The sequence below is a fragment of the Hyperolius riggenbachi genome, chromosome 2, assembly GCF_040937935.1.
Source record: "Hyperolius riggenbachi isolate aHypRig1 chromosome 2, aHypRig1.pri, whole genome shotgun sequence".
NCBI lineage: Eukaryota > Metazoa > Chordata > Amphibia > Anura > Hyperoliidae > Hyperolius > Hyperolius riggenbachi.
In genome coordinates, this window is record NC_090647.1 from 276,532,105 (window position 1) to 276,558,818 (window position 26,714).

At 44.2% G+C, this 26,714-nt stretch overlaps 1 protein-coding gene across 10 annotated transcripts in view; it reads left to right on the forward strand.

Moving 5' to 3' along the window:
- The window catches only part of BCAS3 (BCAS3 microtubule associated cell migration factor), a 1,423,373-nt gene that overhangs the window by 828,927 nt on the left and 567,732 nt on the right, over nt 1-26,714 (forward strand). Inside the window, exon 24 of one of the 10 annotated variants that reach the window (XM_068268738.1) lies at nt 12,202-12,221. The exons of the other annotated variants lie outside the window; for them this stretch is intronic. Within the exon in view, the coding sequence (XP_068124839.1) occupies nt 12,202-12,206 (5 nt within the window). The 3' untranslated portion in view covers nt 12,207-12,221. Of the gene's footprint in view, nt 1-12,201; nt 12,222-26,714 lie in introns of those variants that run through there. 10 annotated transcript variants of the gene reach the window in all.

Consider the following 26,714-nt stretch of genomic DNA (forward strand, 5'->3'; position numbering starts at 1 on the left):
ATTTTTTTTTTATTAAAAATGTATTGTGGTGCAGTTTACTATTTGGCCACAAGATGGCCACAGTGAAAAAAGTCCTGGATGCGAACGATCTCGCATCCAGGAACTTAAAAGCAGGGGAGATGTTTCCTGGGGACAGAAATACCGCGCTCTCTGGAGAGAAAGCGTCGGTATTTCTGCGGGGAAGATAGATCGGTGAATGGGAATTATATTCCCATTCACTGATCGGAGGGCTAGCGGCGGGCAGCGGGAGCGAGCACGAGGCGGCGGCAGCAGCAGTGCCTATCTGGACGAGGAAGCTCGTCCAGATAGGCCGAACTGGTTAAATATGCATGTCAAGAGAGCATATTATTATATTTTTTTAAATTATAAGCTTGTAAATAATCACTATTTACAAGCTTATAATTTAAAAAAATATAATAATATACTCTTTTGACATGCATATTTAAAAAGTCCATCACGGACGCAAATTGAAAAAATGCACCTTTATTTCTAAATAAAATATTGGCGCCATACATTGTGATAGGGATATAATTTAAACGTTGTAATAAGCGGGACAAATGGGCAAATAAAATACATGGGTTTTAATTACGTAACATGTATTAATTTCAAATGTTTTTGTTTCATACCAGTTTGTTCCTATATTCTTGCTAAAAAGTAAACTGAAAGCACTGTTTACAGTTACAGGCATGTTATTTAGCTTCTCTATTTGTGAAGGAAACTGAAGCACTGAACGGTTTACAGTGTGTTAGCATTTGAGGGAGGGCAAGGAGGCACTGGATAGTGTCTTCCTTACACATATTACCATAGTACACAGACTACTGGCTGTAAATAAGCATCCCTGTACAAAATAGCGAATGATGCTTATTGGTTGGTAGTAACTTTTCAGAATGGGGACACCTCAGAACACTAACTAGACTAGTGTCATATGAGATGCTTACATGTATGCAAAATCCCCTCTGCTGTCTGTGTGCTCTGCTCCCTACTAACTGCATAGATCTGAAGCATCTGTTTTGTAAATGGGCTCTGTTCTTTCTTTCTTTCTTTCTTTCTTTCTTTCTTTCTTTCTTTCTTTCTTTCTTTCTTTCTTTCTTTCTTTCTTTCTTTCTTTCTTCCTTTCTTCCTTTCTTTCTTTCTTCCTTTCTTCCTTTCTTCCTTTCTTCCTTTCTTCCTTCCTTCCTTCCTTCCCAATCAGTTAAATTTAGATGTTACATAATTGGTTAATTAAGGTCCACCTATATGCAATCAAAATGTCACATGGTCTGTCACATGATGCCTGCATAAATAGACCTATTCTGAAAGGTCCCTGATTCTGCTACACCACTAAGCAAGCAACATGAAGATCAAGGAGCAGTCCAAGCTGATCAAAGACAAAGTTGTGGAGAAGTATAGATTAGGGTTGGGTTATAAAATAAATCCCATTATAACAAAATGGAAAGAATATGACAGCATTATAAACTTAATAAAAGACATCTACCCACCAAATCTCAGAACCAGAGCTAGGAGAGCTGTACAGACACACTGCTTGTCTCAAAACTAACACAAAATGTTCTTGTGTGTGTGTCTGTAGCAGGGGAGGGGAATCAGGAGAGATAGAGGGCGGTGAGAGGGCCTTTAAAGGGGAACTTTATTTGAACTTCCTGCAGGAATAAAGGACTTTAAATGAGTGGTCCTTCCTGCCAGAACGCAAAAGGGGAGTTCCGCAATGTCAGGAGACACCTGTGTGCCTAATTGCTTTCCAATTGAGATGATCAGGAAGTTTGGCTTCAGCCAAAGGAAATCTAACGTGTATACATAGCTTAAAGTACACCTCAACTGACAGTGATATGGAGGGTGCCATATTTGTTTCCTTTAAAACAATACCAGTTGTCTGGCAGTACTGTTGATCTTAGACTGCAGAAGTGTCTGAATCACACATCTGAAACAAGCATGCTGCTTGTCTGGTCAGAAACGCCTGATCTACAGACTTGTTCAGGGTATATGGCTAAAAGCATTAGAGGCAGAGGATCAGCAGGACAGCCAGAAAATGTGCATTGTTCAAAAGGAAATTAATATGGCAGCCACTATGAGCTTCATTCACTAACCGGCACTAAGCCGATTAGTGTGCCTTATCACTTAGTGGACGCAAACTACGGCACTAAGTAGTTTGTGCCCACACATCAGTGTAAGCCCCACTCACTGCGCGCGCAGCGCGGGTGCCCCTATATTAGTGCGCGGTGCGATGATCACATCGCACCCGCTGCCCCTTAAACGTCGCATCTGATGCAACGATAATGGCGCATCGGGTACCTCTGATGCAACGTTTAAGAGGCAGCGGGTGCGACGTGATCGTCGCACCGCGCATTAATATAGGCTGACCCGCGCTGCGCGCGCAGTGAGTGGGGCTGCGCGCAAAGTAGCTTTGCGCGTACTAGCGGCAAAAAAGGGCTTTTCACACCGGCGCTAACACTTAGCGCCGGTTAGTGGATCAAACGCTATATATTTATTGTATTTGTAAAGCACCAACATATTTCACAGTGCTGGACAATAAATAGAGATACATACAATGTTAGGCAGACAAATGTAACATAATACTCAACATAGGACAAGTTTATACAGTACAAGGCAATGTGGAAACCTCATCATGCAAGTTGGTTGCAGGGATCCAGTAATTCAAGTCCGAGACTGCCTGAGAACTCTAAGGCAGGGGTCATACATGCCCAAATTTCAGCTGTTCTCCCGTGCTATTAAAATGCACATAACGCTTCCCAATGCAGAATTACAGTGCAATGGGAGGAATGTGTGTTTTCCCACTGTGGGAAAAAAAATACCGGCAGTGCTGCTGTATCAGTTTTACCTGACAGGACTGTACACTTTTTTTTGAATGAACCTAACCATAGAATACTGATGCAAAACTGGCAGGGCAGGACTGGAATGGAACTGTACGCCTTTTATGTGTGAAACAAGCCACAGAAAAAAACTGATGCGAACTGTCATAAACTGACAGAGCAAGACTGGAACAAAACTGTACACCTTTTATGTCAGAATCCAACCTAAATTGGTTGCTGTCAGTTATAACTGAACGGGCAACTGATGTGCAGCCCAAGTGAAGGAAATTTCCCCGTTTCCCTATAGGTCAGTTGACACGTACACATTTTGGCCTCTTGCACACTGCAAGCGATTCCGATTCAGATTCCGCTTTTTAATCAGTTTTTACATCCGATTCAGATTCCGTTTTGCAGTGTGCAGGGAGCAAACTGCAAATCGGAATCGGAATCGGATGTAAAAACTAATTAAAAAGCGGAATCTGAATCGGAATCACTTGCAGTGTGCAAGAGGCCTTTAAGATTCTTTCACAATGCACTGCCTACAGAATGAGTGATCAGTTACAACGTCTCTGTTGTTAGGTTTAGATCCCATCTGCCGTCAGACCACTTGCTTCCAGCGGGAGCGGTCAGTGTAGTGTCCTCTTTGATGGTCCGCTGTAGTCCAGTGTAGCCCGGGGCAGATGCATTTTCTCCGTAGGCTATATAGGGAATGCATCCGCCTACCCAGGATTATCGCAGACTGCACAGAACTGCTTCCCACTTACGGCAACAGATCCAATGGATGCCAAAAACATACAAGTAAGTTAATTGGCTTCCCCTAAAACTTAACTCTTGGTTACAATGGGCATATATGGCTATGGTAGGTAGAGCCTCCGATTTTAGATTCGTGAACCTCTGCAAATGTTCGCGAACTTGCAAACTTTCGCGAACCGCAATAGACTTCAATGGGGAGGCGAACTTTGAAAACTAGAAACATTTATGCTGGCCACAAAAGTGATGGAAAAGATGTTTCAAGGGGTCTAACATCTAACTTTTTGCATGGATGAGTGGGATAGACACCAAAAGTCCTGGGGAAAAATCTGGATTTGACACAAAGCAGCGTTTTAAGGGCAGAAATCACATTGCATGCTAAATTGGAGGCCTAAAGTGCTTTAAAACATCTTGCATGTGTATACATCAATCAGGGAGTGTAATTAGAGTACTGCTTCACACTGACACACCAAACTCACTGTGTAACGCACCGCAAACAGCTGTTTGTGTTGTGACGGCCGTGCTGGACTGGTGCGCACCATGGCGAGAGCGGTTTTCAAGCCCATATGGTCGCCAGGCTGAAGTAGCTGAATGACAGAACAACAGTGATTGTCCAACTGATCGAATTTGGTCTGTCCACAATGAAGCAACAACCTTATTATCTTTGGTGTGCCACCCCCGATACACTCGTATAGCCGTCGGTCATTGCTTCATTGTGATAAGCAAGCCCCTTCACTGCGGCAAGGTAACGATCACGAAGGGGAATTGACACATGTACATGCCTTTTGTTTTGTTGTTGCAGCCGCAGTGCAGTCAGAAAAATTAGGCAGGCATGTACACGTACCAGAAAAATTATTATAGCGGCCGCTGCTAGCAGCAGCCTTAAAAATTCAGGAATCCGTCTGAAGTCCTGGACCCTGTTGGTGGTGGCAGAGAAGGTGTAATGATCTGCTCAGCTGGCTGCACAGGCAGACAGCTGTTTGACCATTCCTTATGTCTGAGAGATGCAGGTCTCTGGAAAAGAGACCTGGCTTCATCTTGCAACTTTCAGAGTTGCTTTGCTGAGGGATTTGCATACATGCAAATTGCCCAGCTGTCTCCTTTGAGGGCTGGCAGTATAAAAGCCTTCTGCTCCCAGAAGGCTTTGCTGGTCATAACAGTTTATTAAATACACTCCTGGAGTGTCAGCCTTCCCTGTTGGATTGTTATAGTTATCTTAGAGTAATTCTGGGGACTGCACTAGACAGCTCCTCTAGTGCAGTTAGCTTGCTTATCTGATTTGTCTATGTTGTCTCTCTGCTGTGATTGTCCTGTCGCCAACGGTGGTCGATAGGAAATCGTCCTGTCTGTCTGTGGGTGCTAACCAGAGCAGCGGTTGATACTGGTAGCCCCTTCTGTTTCATCTGTCTTGCTTGGATCGCACTAACCCCTAGCGGTAGCGGCTGTGGATCCTTCTGATCTGTGATCCTCTCCCTGAACTTGGATCGCACTCACTCTGGCGGAAAGAGCAGTGGATCCTGCTAATTCTGTTTCTATACTTGATTCACACTCGCTCTGGCGGAAAGAGCAGTGGATCCTGCTAAGCTCTGTTGCTTTACTTGGATCGCACTCGCTCTGTCGGAAAGAGCAGTGGATCTTTCCTATCCTGTACCCGTCCGTCTGTCTGTCATGTCTGATACGAACGCTTGCTGTAGGCTCGGTGAGGTAACCGTTAAGCAAGCGCTCGCGTTCTCTGTTTCTTGTTTGTGTGTCAGTGGTTAGTTAGGCGTGCTTGTCTCTGTTGCGCTTAACGTGCAGAGATCGCGCTGTACACGCGTTCGCTGTTGCGAATGATTGCGGTGTTTGCATTTAGTTAGCGTTTGTTATTTTCCTTATCTTCTCATTGTATGATTTGCTGTGCCTTTGCTACTCTCGTGCCCTGTCTTGCTTAAGTCTTGTGTCACCTCTGGCAATCGCGTCTCTCGCGATTGCGTTCCTACTTTGTTTCTGCTGTCGTGTGTGCACCGTCGTGGGTTGGCGACTAGATTGGTGCACACTTATACATTCTGTCCCTGTGCTCATTCTCATTCGTAATCGCTTCTCTTGCGATTGCGTTCTCACTTGGTTTCCTCTGTTGTGTGTTCACCGTCGCAGGTTGGCGACGAGATTGGTGGACATATATACATTCCTCCTCTGTGCTTATTCTGTCTTGTGTCGCTGTTAGCAATCGCCATTTCTTGCGATTGCCTTCTCACCTAATCTTCATGGTTGTGTGTTCATCGTCGCTGGATGGCGACTAGATTGGTGGACACACATATACTCTGTCGCTTTACTCTCTCTCTTTAAGGGCTATCTTGCCCTGCGTTTCTTCCCTTCGTACAATTCCTATCTGGCGTCTGTGGCAGGGCAGAGGATCTGTTCCTCTGCACTCCACAGCTCCATCTGCCGACAGGAATTTCCCTCTACAGGTGCGTTGCACCTTTTGCTGGGTTCTCTCAAATTATACGCTTGTGGAGGATTTCCGCAGTGTCAGCGCGTGTCCTGTGCGCTGACCACGGAGAGAATTCCACAATCGTTACAGAAGGCAATCAAGTGGCCTGCAGGCAGAGATGCTGTGTGGGGAGCGACTTAGTCATGGGGCAGGCAGTCACATGGCGTGCAGGCAGAGATGCTGTGTGCGGGGACTGACTTAGTCTTTGGGCGGGCACTAGCCCTCCGGGATCCATGCCTCATTCATTTTGATAAAGGTGAGGTACTGAACACTTTTGACTTAGACGACTTCTCTTCTCAGTGACAATGCCTCCAGCTGCGCTGAAGGTCCTTTCTGACAGGACGCTTGAGGCAGGGCAAGACAGAAATTGGATGGCAAATTAGGACAGCTCTGGCAACAGGTCAAGCCTGCGCACCCAGTAGTCCAAGGGTTCATCGCTGCTCACAGTGTCTACATCCACACTTAAGGCCAGGTGGTCGGCTACCTGCCGGTCGAGGCATTGGTGGAGGGTGGATCCAGAAGCGCTAAGGCGAGGCGTTGGACTAAAGAATGTCCGCATGTCCGACATCACCATGAGATCGCTAGAGCATTCTGTCCTTGCCTGCGTGGACATGGGAGAAGGATTACTGGCAGTGGTACCTTTATTGTGTTGTGCTGTGACATCACCCTTAAACGCATTGTAAAGCATAGTTGCCAGCTTGTTCTGCAAGTGCTGCATCCTTTCTGCCTTCTGGTGATTTGGAAACATCTCCGCCACTTTGTGCCTATACCAGGCATGGGAAAACTTGGCCCTCCAGCTGTCGAGGAACTACAAGTCCCACAATGCATTGCATGAGTCTGACAGCCACAGTCATGACTCATAAAGGCAGATGCATTGTGGGATTTGTAGTTCCTTAACAGCTGGAGGGCAAAGTTTGCCCATGCCTGGCCTATACCGAGGGTCTAGTAGCGTGGCCACCCAGTGCAGCTCATTCCCCTTGATTTTTTTTATACGGTGGTCCCTCAACAGGCTGGACAGCATGAAAGATGCCATCTGCACAAAGTTGGATGCAGACGTACTATGCATCTCCTCTTGCTCTTCCTCAGTGATGTCAGCTAAGTTCTCCTCCTCCCCCCAGCCACGAACAATACCACAGGAAAGTTGAGTAGCACAAGCCCCTTGCGACACCTGCTGCGGTTGTTCTTCTGCCTCAACCTCATACTCCAAAACAACACCTTCCTCATCATCTGACTCCTCTTCCCCGAACTACTCTCCCTCCTCCTCCTCCTCCTCCTCCTCCTCCTCCTCCCCCCTCTGTGCTGCCGCAGGTGTTGAAGAATCATCTGCTTCTGCTGAGAATTGATCCCACAACTCTTCCTCCCGTTCCTGTTCACGCTCCTCCACAGCTTGGTCCACCACACTACGCACGGCACGCTCCAGGAAGAAGGCATATGGGATCAAGTTGCTGATGGCGCCTTCACTGCGACTCACAGGTTTGTCACCTCCTCAAATGGCCGCAGGAGCCTGCAGACATTTCACATGTGTGTCCAGTACTTCGTCCAGAACATCCCCATCTCCCCAGACTGTGTACTTTGACTGTAGTTGTAGAGATACTGTTTGACGGCTTTCTCCTGTTGTAGCAGGTGGTCGAACATCAGGAGGGTCGAGTTCCAGTAAGTCGGGCTATCGCAAATCAAGTGTCTCACCGGCAAGTTGTTTCTCCGCTGAATATCGGCAAAGCGTGCCTTGGCCGTGTAAGACTACCTGAAATGCCCACACACCTTTCCGGACTGCTTTAGGACGTCCTGTAAGCCTGGGTACTTAGACACAAATCTCTAAATTACGAGAATGAGCACATGTGCCATGCAGGGTACATGTGTCAACTTTCCCAAATTCAAAGCTGAAATGAGATTGCTGCAGTTGTCATACACCACGTTGCCGATCTCCAGTTGGTGCAGGGTCAGCCACTGATCCACCTGTTTGTTCAGAGTAGCCAGGAGAGCTACTCCAGTGTGACTCTCCGCTTTGAGGCAAGACATGTCTACGATGGTGTGACACCGTCGTACCTGGCATGCAGCATATGCCCTGGGGAGCTGGGGCTGTGTAGCTGGAGAGGAGATCGCAGCACCAGTAGAGTTGAATTGCCACTCAGCCAAGGAGAAGGACTATAGCGAAGAGGATGTAGCAGGAGGAGACGGAGAGTAGGTGGCAGCAGGCCTACCTGCAAGCCGTGGAGGTGTCACTAGGTCCGCTGCACAGCCACGTACTCCCTGCTTGCCATCGGTCACCAGGTTGACCCAATGGGCTGTGTAAGTAATGTACCTGCCCTGTCTGTGCTTGGCAGACCAGGCATCCGTGGTCAGATGGACCCTTGACCCAACGCTGTGTGCCAGAGATTACACCACTTGCCTCTCAACTTCAAGGTACAGTTTGGGTATCGCCTTTTTTGAGAAATAATTGCGGCCTGGTATCTTCCACTGTGGTGTCCCAATGGCCACAAATTTCTGGAAGGCCTCAGAGTCCACCAGCTGGTATAGTAACAGCTGGCGGGATAACAGTTCCACCAAGCCAGCTGTCAGATGCCGGGCAAGGGGGTGACTGGCAGACATTGGCTTCTTCTGCTCAAAGATTGCCCTCACGGACACCTGGCTTCTGCTGTGGGCAGAGGAGCAGGAACCGCTCAAGGTGAGAGGCGGAGTGGAGGAGGTTGGCTGTGATTGTGAAGGTGCAAGGGAGAAAGCGGCTGAAGAAGATGATGCACCTGAAGGAGGAAGAGGAGAAGGAGGGTGGCTTTGCTTTTGTGTGCTGCTTTTGCGCAGGTGGTCTTCCCATTGCAGTTTGTGCCTTTTAAGCATGTGCCTTCGTAAGGCAGTTTTCCTTACGTGGGTGTTGGCCTTTCCACGGCTCAATTTTTGGTGGCAGAGAGTACAGATGGCATTGCTCTAATCTTTGGCATACACACAAAAACATTTCCACACCGCTGAGCCACCCTGGGGTGTGAGCACTATGGTGGCGTCAGCAGCTGACGTTGAAGGGCATGTTGGCTGGCTGTCCATAGGTGGCGATACATGGCGCCGGACACTGCCACCAGCTGTTTCTGACGACGAGCTACCCCTGCTTCTTTCAGGAACTTGTCTCCTCCTACTCCTCTCTGACTCCCCCTCTAAACTGTCCCCTTGGTCATCTTGTCTCTTAGGATCACACGTGACATCCGTATCATGGTCATCATCATAATCATCCTGCCCAGCTTCGCTTGCCTCAGACACCTCATAAACTGCACCAACAGCAGGTACTTCATCCTCCTCCTCCTCACACCTTGGCCCATATGCAATTAATTTTTTCACCTGAGTTATCTCCAAGTTGACATTTTCACACCTAGTCATAAAATCCCTTTTAAGCCACCAGCAAACAAGAAAATACTCAGAATAATTTTGATAGTACTTTCTCTTTACTTTTTGGTACTTTTTAGATTACAAAATGCTGAAAAGTTATTTTAATAAGAAGTTGAAAAATTATCTCCTAGGAGAAAACTCAGGTGAAAAAGTTAATTGCATATGGGCCCTTACGTCCATAGTGTCGCCTAACTCAGACATATGAGGTGGTGTAACTTGCTTAGCGCCTTCATCTTGTTCTAACAATAATGTCTGTGAATCCGTTATTTCCCCACCAAATAACTCCTGCAAAGTGTCAAATGCAGCGGATGTGGTACTTGAAATAGCGCTGGTGGCTGCGGAAGATGAGCTGTTTTGTTAAATAGTCAACCACGTCCTGACAATCTTGGGAGTTGATGGGACGTGCCTTCTTCTGAGCACTGTACTTTGGGCAAGGGCCACACGAAATCACGTCAGCATGACCTTGAACAGACCTGCCGGGTGGCCTGCCTCTGGGTCTGCCCCTGCCTCTACCTGTTTTGTCCATATCGGGGCGATGAAGTGAAAGTATGCACTGACTTGACTAATACAATGTGCAGTCACACAGGTGCAGTGAAAGGTAGCGGTGACTAGTATTACAATACAATGTGCAGCTGTAACACAGGTACAGTTAGCAGGTATGCACGGACTGGTATACTAAACAGCGTGCGGTCACACAGGTGCAGTGAACAGGTAGCAGTGACTGGTTTTACAATACAATGTGCAGCTGTCACACAGGTACTGTTAACAGGTATGCAAGGAATGGTATACTACACAGTGTGCGGTCACACAGGTGCAGTGAACTGGTAGCAGTGACTGGTATTACAATACAATGTGCAGCTGTCACACAGGTGCAGTTAACAGGTATGCAGGTATTGGTATTACAAATGTGCACCTGTCACACACAGGTACCGTGAACAGTTGCAATGACTGGTGGTATGTTACACTGCTTGCGCTCACATAGGTAGGTAGGTAGGTGCAATGAACAGTGAACAGGTGCAGTGATTAGGATTACAAATGTGCAGCTGCCTGACACACACACACACACACACACACACACACACACACACGTACCCTGAACAGGTGCAATGACTGGTGGTATTAACAATGCGTGCGCTCACATAGGTATAGGTAGTTAGGTATACTCAACAGTGAATAGGTGCAGTGATTGAGATTACAAATGTTCAGCTGCCTGTCACACACACATGTAGTCACTGAATGTGTTGGGCCTGGCAGTGGCACAGTAGGAATTACCAAGGCTGTCTATGCAACACAAGTGTCTGTGGGCCACACAAAAAAAAAAATAGATCACAAGAACAAGATTAGCTCTCAAAAGAGCTGTTGAGGGGTGCTTTTTTTTAGCAATAAGAATCACCAAGGAGCAAGCTAATGAGCCTTCAAAAGCCTAACTAAGCTTTCCCTATAGCTCTCTCTGTAGCAGCTCTCCCTTCTCTAATTACTGCAGGCACACGAGTGAGTCCAAGGCCTGATGCTGCCTGCCTATTATAAGGGGAGGGGGCGGCTCCAGGAGGGAGTGTAGCCTGATTGGCTACTATGTGCCTGCTGACTGTGATGTAGAGGGTCAAAGTTGACCCTAATGATGCACTATAGGGGCGAATCGAACTTCCGCAAAAGTTCGTAGTTCTCCGCGATCGCGAACCACAGAAGTTTGCCGGTTCCCGTTCGCCAGCGAACAGTTCAGGCCATCTCTAATGGTAGGTGATTGTGAGCCCTCTGAGGGACAGTTAGTGACAAGACTACATACTGTAAACTGCCATGGAAGATGTCAGTGAAGTATAAATACTGAATAATAATAGTATGTCCATTGTAGTCTAGGACCATATCTGTATGTTTTTGGGATGTGGCAGGAAACCAGGGTGCCTGAAGGAAACCCACGCAGACACAGAGAACATACAAACTCTGTGCAGATAGTGCATCATTCAGAAGTGACAAATCCTTTTTATTCTCTAGAATAGACAGACGTCTAAATAGACAGACTCCTCATTTCTTAAGTGTGTACTACAGAGTGATATCAGGGAGCAAAAAGTTCCCATTTACCTATTTGTGATACGTTTCATTTTAAAATAATAAGTAGTGACAGAGACCCAGATTGCTAAAGTCAAACAGCAACAATAAAAAAATAAGTCAGTTGTTCTGGTGGACGTACCAGTTGGTTATGGGATGGACTGGAGTGAAAGTGGCAATGCTATGCTCCACCTAAAAGAAAATATGAATGTACATTTTTACTCTAGAAGACTATGGCCCATATGCAATTCACTTTTTCTCCTGAGTTATCTCCTAGGTGATATTTTCACAACTTGTCATAAAATGTCTTTTAAGCCACCAGCAAGCAAGAAAATACTCAAAATAAATTTGATAGTACCTTTTCACCAACTTTTGAGTAATTTTTCAATGGTAAATTCTGAAAATTTAGTGTAAAGAGAAGATGAAAATTATCTCCTAGGAGATAACTCAGGTGAAAAACTTAATTGCATATGGGCCTGTATCTCTTCAACAGCTTAATCTAACAGTTTGCTCATGAAGTGCATTTAACAGCGTTCATGCTGTCTCTTTAAACCCATACAATAATAATATTTATTATTTATTTATTTTGCTCAGTGTTGTAGGGTACCCTGTACTGAAAATGTGAGAAAAGGGTTAAGATTGTAAAGAAATGTTTTTGTAACATCCTCAGCGAAGACCAGCCAAAGGTTAAAGAGTTAAGAAAACAACCAAAAAAGAGGAAAAATGAAGCACAATCTTATCTGTCTTAAATTTTTGGTTTAGGATGAAAGTGTTCGGAAGGGGAAAGAAATCACGAAGGAATCCGTTGAAGACTTTGAGAGGTTAAATGTAACAGTTGTTTTCTTTGAAGTGCTTGGCCAGGAGGTTAATTGCCAAAACGGCTTGTGGAAAAGGTGGTAACAATTTAACAAGACTGTACAGCGGCACAAGCACAGATGAATATCAGGTGTTTGCAGATGTGTTTTGCCTAACAGGAAAGGCTGGGGGAACAGAATGAGAAACAGGGGGCAAGGCACCAAAACTGAAAGCCCAGCTAAACAACCAATAATTCATTGTTTGCTCAGCCAATCATCTTCTAATTGGCTGAAATTTTAATAGCTGGCTATTGATTGGTTGCTCGAAATCCTGACTGCTGCTATATTTACAGTACTCCACCAGACAGCAGATTGCAATTACCGGAGCTTTCATGCATTTCTTTCACTCTACAATAGTTTTGATTTATGTACACTGCTAACGCTGCTGTCGGCAGTATAAATATCATGCATTTTCTTGTACGGGTTGGCTACTTCAACTTTTTTGATCTTTCTCAATTAGTTGGGCCACAAGTCTCGGCCATTGAACATGAGAAGCTTCCAAATGTTTGAAACTCTAGTAAAAGAGCTGTGGACTTTTAAACAGTAAAGGGAAGCAGCCGCGAGAAGTACTTTCCTTGGGTAGTAAGAGAATAGTATATTGGTTATTACTGTCAGTATCCCAGCACTGGCATTATTTTGATGAAGAGATACTGAAGAGATCTCACATTAGTGCATTTGATGTGGAGGACTGAGGGTGGTTTTTAGGTGGACTTTTCCTCAGTTGGGAGACTCAAATTATTACAAAGCGGGGGAGATTTCCAGCTTTCTTCATTCTACTTGAAAGATAAAAGGATTTGGAATTATTATTATAATATTATTGAGTGTTACTTTTACTCTCACTTAAAGCATACCGTCTTGTAGATGTTCCCCCCACAATCATTGTGTTCCCCTTTCACCTCCTGGGTCTCCCTTCTACTTCTTCTGTCTCCCTGTGTCCTCCTCTTCTCCCTTTGCGTCCCGCACATGTTTTGCCTCTGTCTTCCTCCTTGTCCCTTTGTGTCCTTCTGTGTCCTCTATTGTCCCCCTGTGTCCCCCCGTCCTCTCTTTCGTCTCTTTGTGTCCTTGTGTCCCCATGTCATCATTTTTGTGCTCCGTTTGTCTTCCTCTGTGCCCCTTTCTGCCTCATTTGTCTTCCTCTGTCCCCCTCTGTACCCTGTTCGTCTCCTTCCATCCTATCCCTCATTGCCACTCTGTGTCCTCTTTTGTTTCCCCCTCTGCTCCCTTGTGCATAGTTAAAACTAGCGGCAGTGCATCTCATCTGATCCATTAGAGACCTCTCCTCTCCCTCACTGTTCCCCTAGTACCAGCTTCTGCTGATCGCCTAATCACACTGTAATTAGGTGACCAGCACTGGGGGACCAGTGAGGGAGAGGAGAGGTTTCTGATCACCACTGGGGCCGATGGATCAGGTGAGAACTGAAGCGCTGTTGTTGCTTTTAACTATGTACTGGGAAGTGGAGGAGGACACAGGGACACAAAAACAATACAGGGAGTCCCAACTTTGCGGCGGGTCGGCGGCGTTGGTAAGTCGGGGACTCCCTGAATTTGGAATATAAGATGCAGTGACTTTTTCTCCCCATTTTGGGGGATACATAAGCATATGTCTATGTATGTGTCGTGTAGTGTATGAATTGTAGTCTAGGACCAATGTAGGGGGAAGCCATTTAACATATCTTTATGTTTGTGGGATGTGGGGGGAACCGGGGTGCCTGAAGGAAGAACATAGAAAGCCCATGCAGATAGTGCCCTGGCTGGGATTCAAAACAGGGACCCATTGCTGCAAAGTAAGAGTACTAGCTCCTATGCCACTGTGATGATGCGTAATGGCTAAGCATAGATTGTAGCTGTAGCGTTCAGCATCTGGGTTAAGAATAAACTCCTTTTTCTTGGTTGGTTTGCAGGACGATTTTAAAAACAGACATTGGCAGAATGGAAGCACCAGTTACATTACAATTAAGACACTCTAGGAGCGCATTTAAATAGCTACCTAGGGGCATATTTAGTTTTTGAGCTTTACAAACTCATCTGGTATGCTTTAAGCTGTAACATTAAGGAGTTTGTAATGTGTATTTTCTAGAACCCAATTAGACTTTATATTTTTGAAAAGACAGAAGAGTGAAAGTTAACTGCACTTCCCACTTAGTTAATGCCTCCTCCCTGGTACCAGCATTATAATGTTTCTGGCATCTTGTTCATTGACTTTATCATTATCCTACCTGCCTGCATCCCAAAGTAATGTAATTTGTGTGACGATCACTATTTGCCTGGTGACATTGAGCTAGTACTGGAAGCTAGCACAATGTATACAAATCAAATAATCTCCAGTTCAATCTGAAACCAGCACACTGATATTTTCAGATTTCACAGCATCCTACCTTTGTAATCTGCACAAAGAAGGTGTCTACCATAAATTAAGCCTTATGTCTTGCACTCAGAGTTCAAAAAACATTCTTAGAGGCCTGAGGAGCTCAGTTCTGCAGCGCTATACCCTTTAACCCATACAGGCACTTAAAAAAAAAAAAAGATTTTCTTAGAATTTATAATTGTGTAGCTAAGCTTTTTGGAGTATAAGGGATATTTTAACTGTACTAAACTCTGGTAGTAGTATTGTTTCTAGGGTTTCCTCCCCATAAGTGTCATTAAGGCAGGGCTTGCCTTCTGAAGACGTCAGTCGTATAATAAATGCCTTTAATAAATGTCAGTGCAGAGCAGGCTGCAAGAGATTCTTTCAATAAATTATGGAACACAGCTTTGTACACTGCATTGTGTACAGCACACTCTTGTTATTCACTAAGGAGACTACTTTTATATCTAGCCCACTCTGCGCTGATGTTTGTTGAAGACCTATTACCTGTTTTTTTAGCATTTTAGCACATAACACCTGCTCTCTTTGTCACAATGACTGCAACTCTGACTGCAAGTGCTGCCGGTGGTTTTGTTTTGTTTTAAAGAGGAACTCCAGTAAAAATAATCTAATAAAAAAGTGCTTCATTTTTACAATAATTATGTATAAATCATTTATGTCAGTGTTTGCCCATTGTAAAATATTTCTTCTCCCTGATTTACATTCTGACATGTATCACATGGGGGCATTTTTACTACTGGCAGGTGATGTAGCTGCTGCTTGCTTTTTTGCCAGTTTGAAACAGCTGTAAACAGCTATTTCCCGCAATGCAACAAGGTTTACAGACAGGAAACCCCTCCCACAAAAGTTTTTTGTGGGAGGGGTTTCACCACAATATCAGCCATACATAGCCCCCTGATGATCCGTTTGTGAAAAGGAAAAGATTTATCATGTAAAAGGGGGTATCAGCTACTGATTGGGATGAAGTTCAATTCTTGGTCACGGTTTCTTTTTAAACACCGCCTAACCCTACCTTATCATCAACAGTATTCTTCCTTGATAATTTCCTAACTGATAAAGGTAAGCTAAACCTAATCTACCTCGAAGAAACCCTAAGACCTTAACAACTAACTCTCCCTAACCTTATTTGCCATTGTCATTGCTAACCCTAAGGGCCCTTTCACACTGGCGCGGTTCGGTGCAGCGGTTTGACGCAGCTTAACGGCAAGGTAATGAAAGTCTATGAGGCATATCACACTACACGCGACGCGGGAGTTCCTAATCTAACACGATCACACACCTGCGTTACCGTGCGGCTTGTGCAGCAACCTGCAGCCACGTACAGCAGACCGGAAGTCCTGTAAGTCTATGGCAACCCGGGTTTTTTTAAATGGCCACTGCAAATTTTACACGTTGCGCATGTGTGTAAGCATATTTTAGCAATACACTTCCGCACATGTCATCGAATCGGCCACAGGAAGTGAGTGCTGGAGAGTGTCACTCCCTTTATGGCCCGCTGCCAGATGGGGATTAACGCGGCAAACCCCGAAGGCCTATTTTTGGCGGTGCGGTCCCCGCACCACACCACTACCGCCAATACACAAAGTCAGTTCTCTCATGAAGCAATGTGAAACATTTGCATCAGGTGCAGAGAATACAGGGGCAGCATGTTTGTACTGTATTTACACTAACAGCATGCAGTCAGAGTAGGAGGAGAAGCGAGAGTAGAGCGAGGTGAAGAGGTCATCATTGGGGAAAAGCAGCTTGATGTGCTGAGTGAGGAGTCTGACAGTGAGTAAGGAGGGGGAAGGCAGGAGAGCAGCAGTGTTTTATTTAACTTGCACAGCAGAAGGGAGGAGGTGGCGCTGCTGTCCTGACTGAAGAGAAATGGAGTGGCTGAGACTGAGCAGATTGTTTGTCACAGACTCACTGCAAGCCAGTGTGTTATTGTGTTGAGCTGCAGCATGTGGTGCAAGAACATTAAATGAAGTAGAGTAAATTGTCGGGTGCTGTGTGATCATTCTAAATTTGGGGGGGGGGGGGGGGCATCCTCACAAGTTTGCCTCAGGCAGCAAAAAGTCTAGAAGTGGCCCTGCCGATATGTACTGTTAAACAAGCCTTATACATTGCATTTCTTGTTTATCAACATGGAGGCTGCTGATACATGTAGTTCGGACAATGGCATCCATATAAGACTGTGCTGAAAAGCGCTGCTTTGCTTTTCTGGACTCTTTCTAAGCTTATATAGAGAATGCACACACGAAAGGGGACCCTTCAGGTTCATCTCGCTGACCTCACAGACTAGGAATTGGTATATTCTCCCCACCAAGGTCAGACGGAAGAGCAGACACCCAGCAAGAGATTAAACTTTTTATGTAAAATTTTAAAGGTCTGATCTCTGGACATTCTGTGTCCTTTCTGGGTGGGATGAACTGGAAGCAGTGGCCATGGACGCAGTTAGTGAGGATGTTGTACAGGATTATTTCCTTTTCTACCCGTGTGAGAAGGAAAGTAGGCAAATGTGAATTAGTTTTATTTAGGGATTTCAGCGGCTTCCTATTCTGAAACCATATTCTGTTTCTCAGACCACATTTCTTCTTTATGTTAAAGCTTTTATTAGTCTTGCCTAAAGAAATTCCAAGCTACAGAGATATTTTTTTCCATGAGTTTTTCTTCAGCCCAGCAGTAAAACTGTCTGTTTCATGTCTTTCCCAAACTACACTAGACTCTTAAATGCAGAACAGTAGAATTAAATATGAGTGTGTGGGCAATTTTATGAAGTTGTTTTATATGTTGTTTTCCATGTGACAGTGCTTTGTGTCTGTGTACAAAAACAAAATGTGTCTGAAACTGAGAGTCAAGGGAAAAACTCTGAGTCATAAAAGAGTTACTCAGAACAAATACAATTGATCAGTAACCTACTAGTGCTGTCAGGCAAATATTACCTCTGTGCTGGTATCAAGTGATCCTCTCAGCATACCTTACATGAACATCAATGCTTAATGATTTGGTATGATACATACAGATTTAAAATTGGCACTCTTAGTAGCTGTTGCTTGTCTTTGGGGTCTTCAAGCTCAAGTTAGGGAGAGTTGGTGGATGGGATACATCTGGGGGTTTGGTAAGTGTTGGGGTCCAGATTCATAATTGTGTTGAACTTGTGTAGAACTGGCCATAATATTCAGCATACGTATTGAGTTTGGTTATTGTCAGCAATACTTTGAATGAAAGGTTGGTGTTGGACGTTATTGAAAGAGAAACTGTGGAGGGGGACTTACCTCAGTAGGTGGAAGCCACTAGATGTTCCAGAGGCTTCCCATGTAATCGACTCCACCACTGCCTACCATTTCCCTCTTCTTCTCACACTAACCCTCCCTCTTAATCCCTAACACTAACTCTCCCTCCTAATGCCCAACACTATCCAACCCCTCTTAGTGTTCTAACACATAACTACCCCCCTCCCCCCCGCAGTTTACATTGCGATGTATTACGCGGCTACCAAGGTGGCAGCCCACAATATTCAGTGAGATGTTCATACTAAAAATCAGTGTTCTAATCTCAACGTCATCCAATAGTCTCTTGCTATAACTGGAATGGGCAAGTATATTAAGATGTGAAAACAAAAAGAGAAACTAGAGCCCCAATGATGTGATATCGTTATTACTTTACGTAATTGTAATATGAGGAATGTTACTCACAAATATGGGTTGCCGATTCCAGGCAACCACTGATCGCGCAGACGGGGAATTTAGGCCTGTCCCTGCTCAGGCTAAACGGTCGCTCTTCGTAGATAGAGAAAGGTGTTCACACCCATCCAGCCAGTGGATACAATATTATTCAAAGTTGTTACAGAGGCACCCAAAGATTAAAATCACTACAACTTAAAATTTTAAAATGGCTACAGAGGCGCTAAACCCGCTCCTGGACATTTAAGTACTCCAATTTTTATGTTGCCTGAGGAAGCGGGCAGTAGACCCGTGAAACGCGTTGCAAAGTGTTCTTGTGGAGTAAGAATAAATCATGTCGTTTTGAACGATTGCAAATTGTCTTCATTGGGGAGGTAAGTCATCCAGTACCCCCCATTTTAGAATTTTAAGTTGTAGTGATTTTAATCTTTGGGCGCCTCTGTAACAACTTCGAAGTATATTAACCACTTTACCCCCGCGCGTACGGATTTCTCCGCCCCTTTTTCCATCCTTTCACCCCCAGGGACGGAGAAATCCGTACTCTGCGCACTCCCGCCGCTGTCCGCGCTCCCGCTCGTAAACACGCCGCCCGCCGCTAGTAAACACGCCGCCGCCCGCTCGCCCGGAGATCAATGAACGGGAAAATCCATTCCCGTTCGTTGATCTCAGCCCCGCAATGATCTGCTGCCGCTCGGCTGAGCAGCCCGATCATTGTGAAAAAATAACAAAGTCCCAGCCTCTTTCTACTTCCTGCAAGAGTCCAGAAGGACGCTTGCAGGTCGTATGAAACAAATTGGTAATGGTGCCATCTTGTGGCCAAATAGTAAAACTACATCCTAACCATTTTTTACACACAAATAAACTTGCTTTACACAAAAAATTAACTCCTTACCTCCCACACTCCCCAATTTTTTTTTTGTAATAAAAAAAAATAAAAAAATTTACAATTAAAAAAAAATACATAAATAGTTACCTTAGGGACTGAACTTTTTAAATATTTATGTCAAGAGGGTATAACACTGTTACTTTATAAACTATGGGCTTGTAATTAGGGAAGGACGCAAAACTGAAAAAATGCACCTTTATTTCCAACTACAATATTGGCGGCAAACATTGTGATAGGGACATAATTTAAACGGTTTTATAACCGGGATAAATAGGCATATACATTTAATGGGTTTTAATTACAGTAGCATGCATTATTTAAAAACTATAAAGGCCGAAAACTGAAAAATAATAATTTTTTTCCCACATTTTTTCCTATTTTCCCATTAAAACACATTTAGAATAAAATTATTCTTGGCATAATGTCCCACCTAAAGAAAGCCTAATTGGTGGCGAAAAAAACAAGATATAGTTCATTTCATTGCGATAAGTAATAATAAAATTATAGACGAATGAATGGAAGGAGCGCTGAAAGGTGAAAATTGCTCTGGTGGTCAGGGGGTAAAACCCCTCAGTTGGGAAGTGGTTAATATATATGTTTCCCAGATCAGATTTGGCCTGCCAATTTACAATCTCAGAAAAAGTGCCCATTAACAGTACAATTTTTTCATCAGATGCATTCTTTCGGCGCACTTTTTATGATCGGATTGTACAGAAAACTGCGCAGTGTGTAGCTAAAATCGATGTAAAATGATTCTTTGGTTGATTGGAACAGAAAATGTATTAGGTTGGAAGAGAAAATGCCCTAATCAAGCTAGTTATGGGAACAATCGATAATAACCTTCCAATTACACTTGATCCTAAAAATTGCTGCGAAATGGCATTTGATGAAAAATTGTACCATTAATGAGCACCTAATAAGGGATTTTCGTGAGCCCAAATATTTACAATTTCTGGCATCTACAGAGTGGAAGACATGTGTTCATCACTTTATAGTATCCACTATCCATAGCTCACAGCTTGCTGTATATCCTCTTTTTGTGTTTTAATGAGATGCATTTGCTGCAGTATGCTTTTCAACATGTTCTTCTGATTCATATATCCTGCTAAGTTACCGGCATGTGATAAAAGACCACAGGGACCCTGAAGTCATGGAGTAAACTTGACTGACACCGTATATGCTAGCTGTGTCAGTTATGTTTATGTGTACTACACTTTAAAAGTGCATTTAAGTCCCATTAGATAGCAACTTTATTTTTCAATATTGGCTGCTCATGCGTCTCTGGTGCTACTATAAAATGGTTTACACTGCATTCTTCTCCCTGACTGATTGTCTGGTGTCTCCTAGAGATTGATAGATGACAGAACGGTATAATGCTGAATGGCAAAATTTAAGTGCTAGTAAATCTTGTCCAGTAACATCTTTTAACTGCACTTAGAAGTTTGATATTTCACCAATCTATGTGCTTGATGCGACTAATGTACTCAATTGTACATCATTGAAGCTGGCTCCTACACTAACCCTGTTTTGTCAATATATTACAGCATTTAACATGCATATTGTTAGTCTGTAGTTTTCATTGGGAAAGCTGTAGTCAGTCATGAATGTAATCATCATTCCAGTTTCTAGATTGGAAATGTTACTCCTAAGAGACCCATACACTTACCGATTTTTCCGCCGATATACTGCCGATCCGATCACTGTGATAGAATCAGCTGTAAAATCATTGCGCAAGTGCTGGCCGAACGATTTTGATCGATCGCCGGCGGGTTGAGAGTGGGTCGATAGCAGTGTTCGAATGCCCGACGACCGACGCTACCGGCAATACATTACCTGATCCGGCCGGCGCGAGTCCCCACTGTCACCGCTGCTTCTTCTGCGCACTGGACTCCGAGTCCGGCAGGCTTCACTTCTTCCTGTCCCGGCAGAAAGTTTAAACAGTAGCGCTCTCTACTGTTTAAACTTCCCCGGACAAGAAGTACAGTGAAGCTGGAGCCCAGAGCGGAGAAGACCGGGGGACTCGCGCTGGCCGAATTAGGTAATGTATGCGGGAGGAGGGGGGGGGGCAGCAGCGGCAGCTTCACAGATGGTGAATCGATTTCATGCTGAAATCGATTCACAATCTGTTTGCAGTAAAGGCAGCCACACGATCCCTCTCTGATCAGATTCGATCAGAGAGGGATCTATCTGTTGGTCGATCTGATGGCAAATCGACCAGTGTATGGCCACTCTAGATGCAAACCCAAATTGCACTGCAGCACATACATTTTACCTTTATTTGTGAGGTAAAACTGGATTAACATACAAAGTTAAAAACTATACTTGTTAAAAAGACCACGCTACAGGAAGCTTAACCATAAAACCACCCATTAAAGCTTTTGCAACTGTCAGAATAAACGGCTTACTTTTGTGGCTCTGCCACTGCGAGGACAGCCATTATATATTTATCCTGGGGCTTAGGCTAGCATTAAAAGTGAAATGTAAACATAAACAGCATCACATTCTCAGCATGGATAGTAGAGGCGATATAAAAGCTTCCTGAACAAAAGTGTAAAGACGGACCTTCTGTGTAACAAAATTCATATTTGTTAGCCATGGGTGTATTCTGCATAAGAGACTACACAGTTTCCATCCTTCACTAGGGCTGCTGGGATACTCTGTCATAGGTGGCAGGAGTTTTCCTTCAAGGTCCCAGTAGGTGTTACCTGCAACGTTCTGTACCTGTGCTCATACCTCTAACCCAGCCTGTTGAAGGAAGTGCAGTAGAGTGCCAACCACAGTTTTCACAGTGCCAATCACAGTATGTTTTCTTAAACTATGTTCTGCCATTTCCTGCCTGCAGGTGGTGATACTGACCCTGGACTTCCACTATCCACTAACAGGTGGCTGTATTCTGTTTCAAGCAGCCCTGAACTTCCACTACCCACCAGCAGGTGGTCTGTTACTATTGTTACAAAGACCTTGAATTTTCAAACTTTGCCCATTGGTCCTATAATGTGGTGGATGGTTTCACTGATCAACAGGAAAACTCAGGAACTCGTGTCCTTTACTCTTTATCATTTACATTGGCTCTCCAATTTCAGGGACTGCTGGAAATGTAGATCTTCAGTTTCCACTATGGGTAGCCTCTAATTATTTAAATTGTCATCATATGCTTGTGTTATACTTTGCATGGTCATTTCAAAGTCACTTTAATTTTAAACCGTCAGAAGTGCATTACCCTGAAGCTGAGTAAAGACAATAATTAATTAACCCAAGAGCACACTAATGTCCCTATGTGTCTTTTATATGGAGATATCCACAAGACTTATTCATGGATAGAATATCTTGGGCTTTTGTCTGGAAATCTGGGCACTAAAGCTCTCTACAAAGTTTATTCCCAGTAATTGTCTTAGCCATGAACAAATATACTCACGCAATCATATATTCTCTGTACAGTAAACTGTAGTTTTTAATGTATTGTATCCTTACAATACGTTCCAAGGAACAACATTCTTTTTTTAAAAGCCATTGTACATTCCATACCAATGATCTAAAGCTGAACGTGGATTTATAGCCACTGAGGATACCATCTGGAAACAAGCTTGAGAAAGATATGGCAAGAAAGTTATAATATTTGACCTGTGTCACCGTAATATTTGCTGCGTGATGAGGATATCATAATAGGAGGCAATAATTCTCCAAAGTGTCCATATAGTTTTTAGAAATTCAGATTTCCATGGAGATATTACAGGGTACCTGTAACCTCCTGTAATGTGAATATAAAGGCTAATGGACATTGTGTGTACTGCTGCCTGCCAGCGATGCGCCCATTTTGACATGATACTAAGCACTTCCCCGTGGCTTTTCTCTTCAGGGTTCTCTGTCCATACAGGAGGTACAGCATAACATCATGTGACCATTACTTCATTTTCTAAATGTATAAATTGAGCCCCTTGGAGAAGCCTACTCATTCCTCAAAGTCCCCAGAAGGAGACATGTGGAGGGATGCTCGAGTTGGGCTGGGTATCATGCACTGTGAAGGGTGGTGAGACAGATGGTGTGCGCCTTCATTTCTTGGAACATTATGGGGGTACTGGTGCCTAAATTACAGGAATGGAATTTCTGAGCTGTGCTTGACCAAGGGCAAAATGAACACCTAATTACTGCATTTCATTTTTAATTGTTTTTATTTTATACTGTGTGTTGTATATTTCTTCTATTTTTTCTTTAAATAATTAATGCAACCATTTATTTTTTAATAAACGGTTTAAAAGTAGTTTATGCAATGCGTTTAAGGCCCTACATACTTCCAACTTAAACCACTTTAAATAAATGTTCTTGGAACAATCATTCATATATAATTTGGAAAAAAAACCAGACCAACGACTGTCAAAGGTAATAGCAGAGTACCCGAGCCGCTCAGGGTGACCCAAAACCACTAGGTAAGGTAATAGCAAAAGTTAAAAGTGTGGTAAATAAGTTTTGATATGTTGGACATTTTCTAAACAACATGTATATAGAACAGGAGGAGATGTATGTAGATAATACATGTATGTAAATAATGTCTGTTGTGTCATCTAACAGCAACATACACATTTGATTGTTTGCTTGACAGGTTGTTAGAAGACACTGAAAACAATGATACAAAGTTTTAACAGTTGTCCCTTTGTACAGCGTTCAATCTTTTTGCAAGTGTGTAGAGGCCTTAAAGGGACTCCGAGCTCTGAAAAAAAAGGAAAGTTGTACTCACCAGGGGCTTTTTCCAGCCCAGTGCTGGTCGGGAGGTCCCACGCCGGCGTCCTGGCTCCTCTCCTTCACCCCGCTCCGGAATGGCTGGTAGGCCGCAGCCCGGGCGACACTCTCCCGAGTGTCGGGCTGCTTCTTCCGCATATGACGCGGATTACGTCACACGCCGGCCGCCTCGCGTCATCACGGCGGCCGGCGTGGAAGTACTGCGCATGCGCGAACAAAGCGCGCATGCGCAGTACTTTCACGCCGGCCGCCGTGATGACGCGAGGCGGCCGGCGTGTGACGTAATCCGCGTCATATGCGGAAGAAGCAGCCCGACACTCGGGAGAGTGTCGCCCGGGCTGCGGCCTGCCAGCCATTCCGGAGCGGGGTGAAGGAGAGGAGCCAGGACGCCGGCGTGGGACCTCCCGACCAGCACTGGGCTGGAAAAAGCCCCTGGTGAGTACAACTTTCCTTTTTTTTCAGAGCTCGGAGTCCCTTTAATGCTCTGAGTGGAAAGTATTGAATCCTGCCTTTGGTACACTTAATGTATTGTACTATCTTCCTAGAACAAGACAATGAGCATTGTAGACATTGTCAGACCTGCAATTACATGATAATATTCTGTGTGGGTCGTCGTGTATCCACTAAAAACATGTGGTGGCAGATATCTGTGCGTGGACAAGGGTTTAAAGGGTTTAGTTAACACTGTACATCATTCATCACCCCTCTTCCACTACCGGGTGGTGCTGCAACTCTGACACTGTTTCCTGAGCCCCGATCCCATGTTCTATCATGTGATCAGGAGCCAAAAGACAATGTTGGGATTGCATTGCTGAGGGTGGAGGAAGAGAAGAAGCTGATCCAGCCATCCGGACTGTAAATATTAAAATTCTTCCTGCACCGCTCTGCATAGCCTGCCAGGCTGGGGAAGGTATATTTCCCCAGCAGCAGAAAAAACTTGGCCCTGCAGCCACATAAAGTTTTACTTTATGCAGCTGATAAAAGGTTAAACAATTTGGATTGCCTTGCTGTCTTTTTGATCCCCTGCTTCCAGCATGTTTAGCCATGGGTCCAGAACAAGTATGGCGGAGACCGCTGGGAGACTGATGGCGGAGCTCCGTCATTTAAGCGGAGATGCGCTTCTGAGATCGCCTGCAAAACATGCCCACAGGACTTTATGCCGATCAGCATTAAGTGGTCCTGGGGCTGCTGCCACGGCCACACCCATCGGCGTGTTGCGGTCCCCAACAAGTTCAAGGGAACCTAAAGTGAGAGGGATATGAAGGCTGCCATATTTATTTCTTTTTAAGCAGTACCAGTTACCTAACTGTATTTTTGATCATGCCTGTAATACTTTTAGCCATAGACCCTGAACAAGCAAACAGTTAAGATGTTTCTGACAAAACTTCTGACTAGATTAGCCATGCATGCTTGTTTTAGGAGTATGATTCAGACAATACTGCAGCAGGACTGCCAGATAATCTGTATTGTTTGAAAGGAGATTAATATGGCAGCCTCCATATACCTCTCATTTTAGGTTCCCTTTAAAATACATGGCCATGTACTGAAAAACAGGAAAATAATATTTTTTTTATTTAGCAGCTGAGGCCCTTTTAGTTGCCTAAATTTAAATCTGAGCAAACATTCAGCAAGATATGCCACTCTTTTAATATATATTTCAATCTTTCCTATAACAATAACGGGATCACATGTAGTGCAGGGTCAGCAAATGAAAACCATATTGATCAATTTACAGACGGTCTATCCTGCATGGAGGATCTAATGTTTTGCTAGTTATCCAGCTCTGGTTGAGACTTTAAATCATTCATTAATGAAGCTCTCTCTCTCCCGCCCTTCCCTTTCCCCTTTACCACTTCTATTTTGCCTCATCCTTTTCTCTCAAATTACCTCAGACTTGGATCATCCAGCGCTATTTATCTTTAAATGTTTCCTTGATGTAATTTCTTTTTTGTAGCAGCCAAAATCAGACATGCCTAGTAACCAGATTGGATGTGCAGTGCGGTTTTCTGTAATGAAGCGCTGGCCAGGCAGAATCTGCTGTGAAAACTTGGCCTGTGAGGCCCTCATTCAGCAGAACATCCACACATGTGTTAGGTGGAAGACAGCAGACATCATTTGGCGGCCAACGCTGGCTGGCTCGAACATTCAATATATGTGATTGATCATAAGGCAGCACTTGATTCTATCTCCAGAGTAATGATATTATACATAACTTAATGCTTCATGGCTGGCTAGGTAAAGCGTAACCTTTGGCTTTTTCAGAATTACCTTTACAAATCGGCTTTCCACAGTGCAACATCTGACTGTTTTACAGAATCATCATTACAAATCTTGGAAGACTTTGGATTATAAATACTTAATTAGAATAAATGTTTCTTTACATAGTGCCAGTAGTGTGTATAATGTTATCCCTTTTAAGCTGCATAAATGCATCTTTTTCTTTTACATAGATTATACTGCAGCAGAGTCATTTCATAGCAACATTTTTAAAGGGCCTATGAACGTGGGCAACCTTGAGAAGTAGCACTCTTCCCCATGTGGAAATGACAGTGGATGTGGAAATGACAAACTTTCAACATAGAGTGCATACAGCACATGGTCATAGACCATGTCAGGTTCTAGACTTTCTGACTGAAGCAAACTTGTGAGGATGTAAGTGAGTGGGTGCAGATAGGCGTATGGCTAAGTGTGGCTGTATAGGTGGGTGGCTGGGTGCTGATAGGTAAATGAATGGGTGCTGATAAGTTGAGAGTGAATGTGAAGGTAGGAGG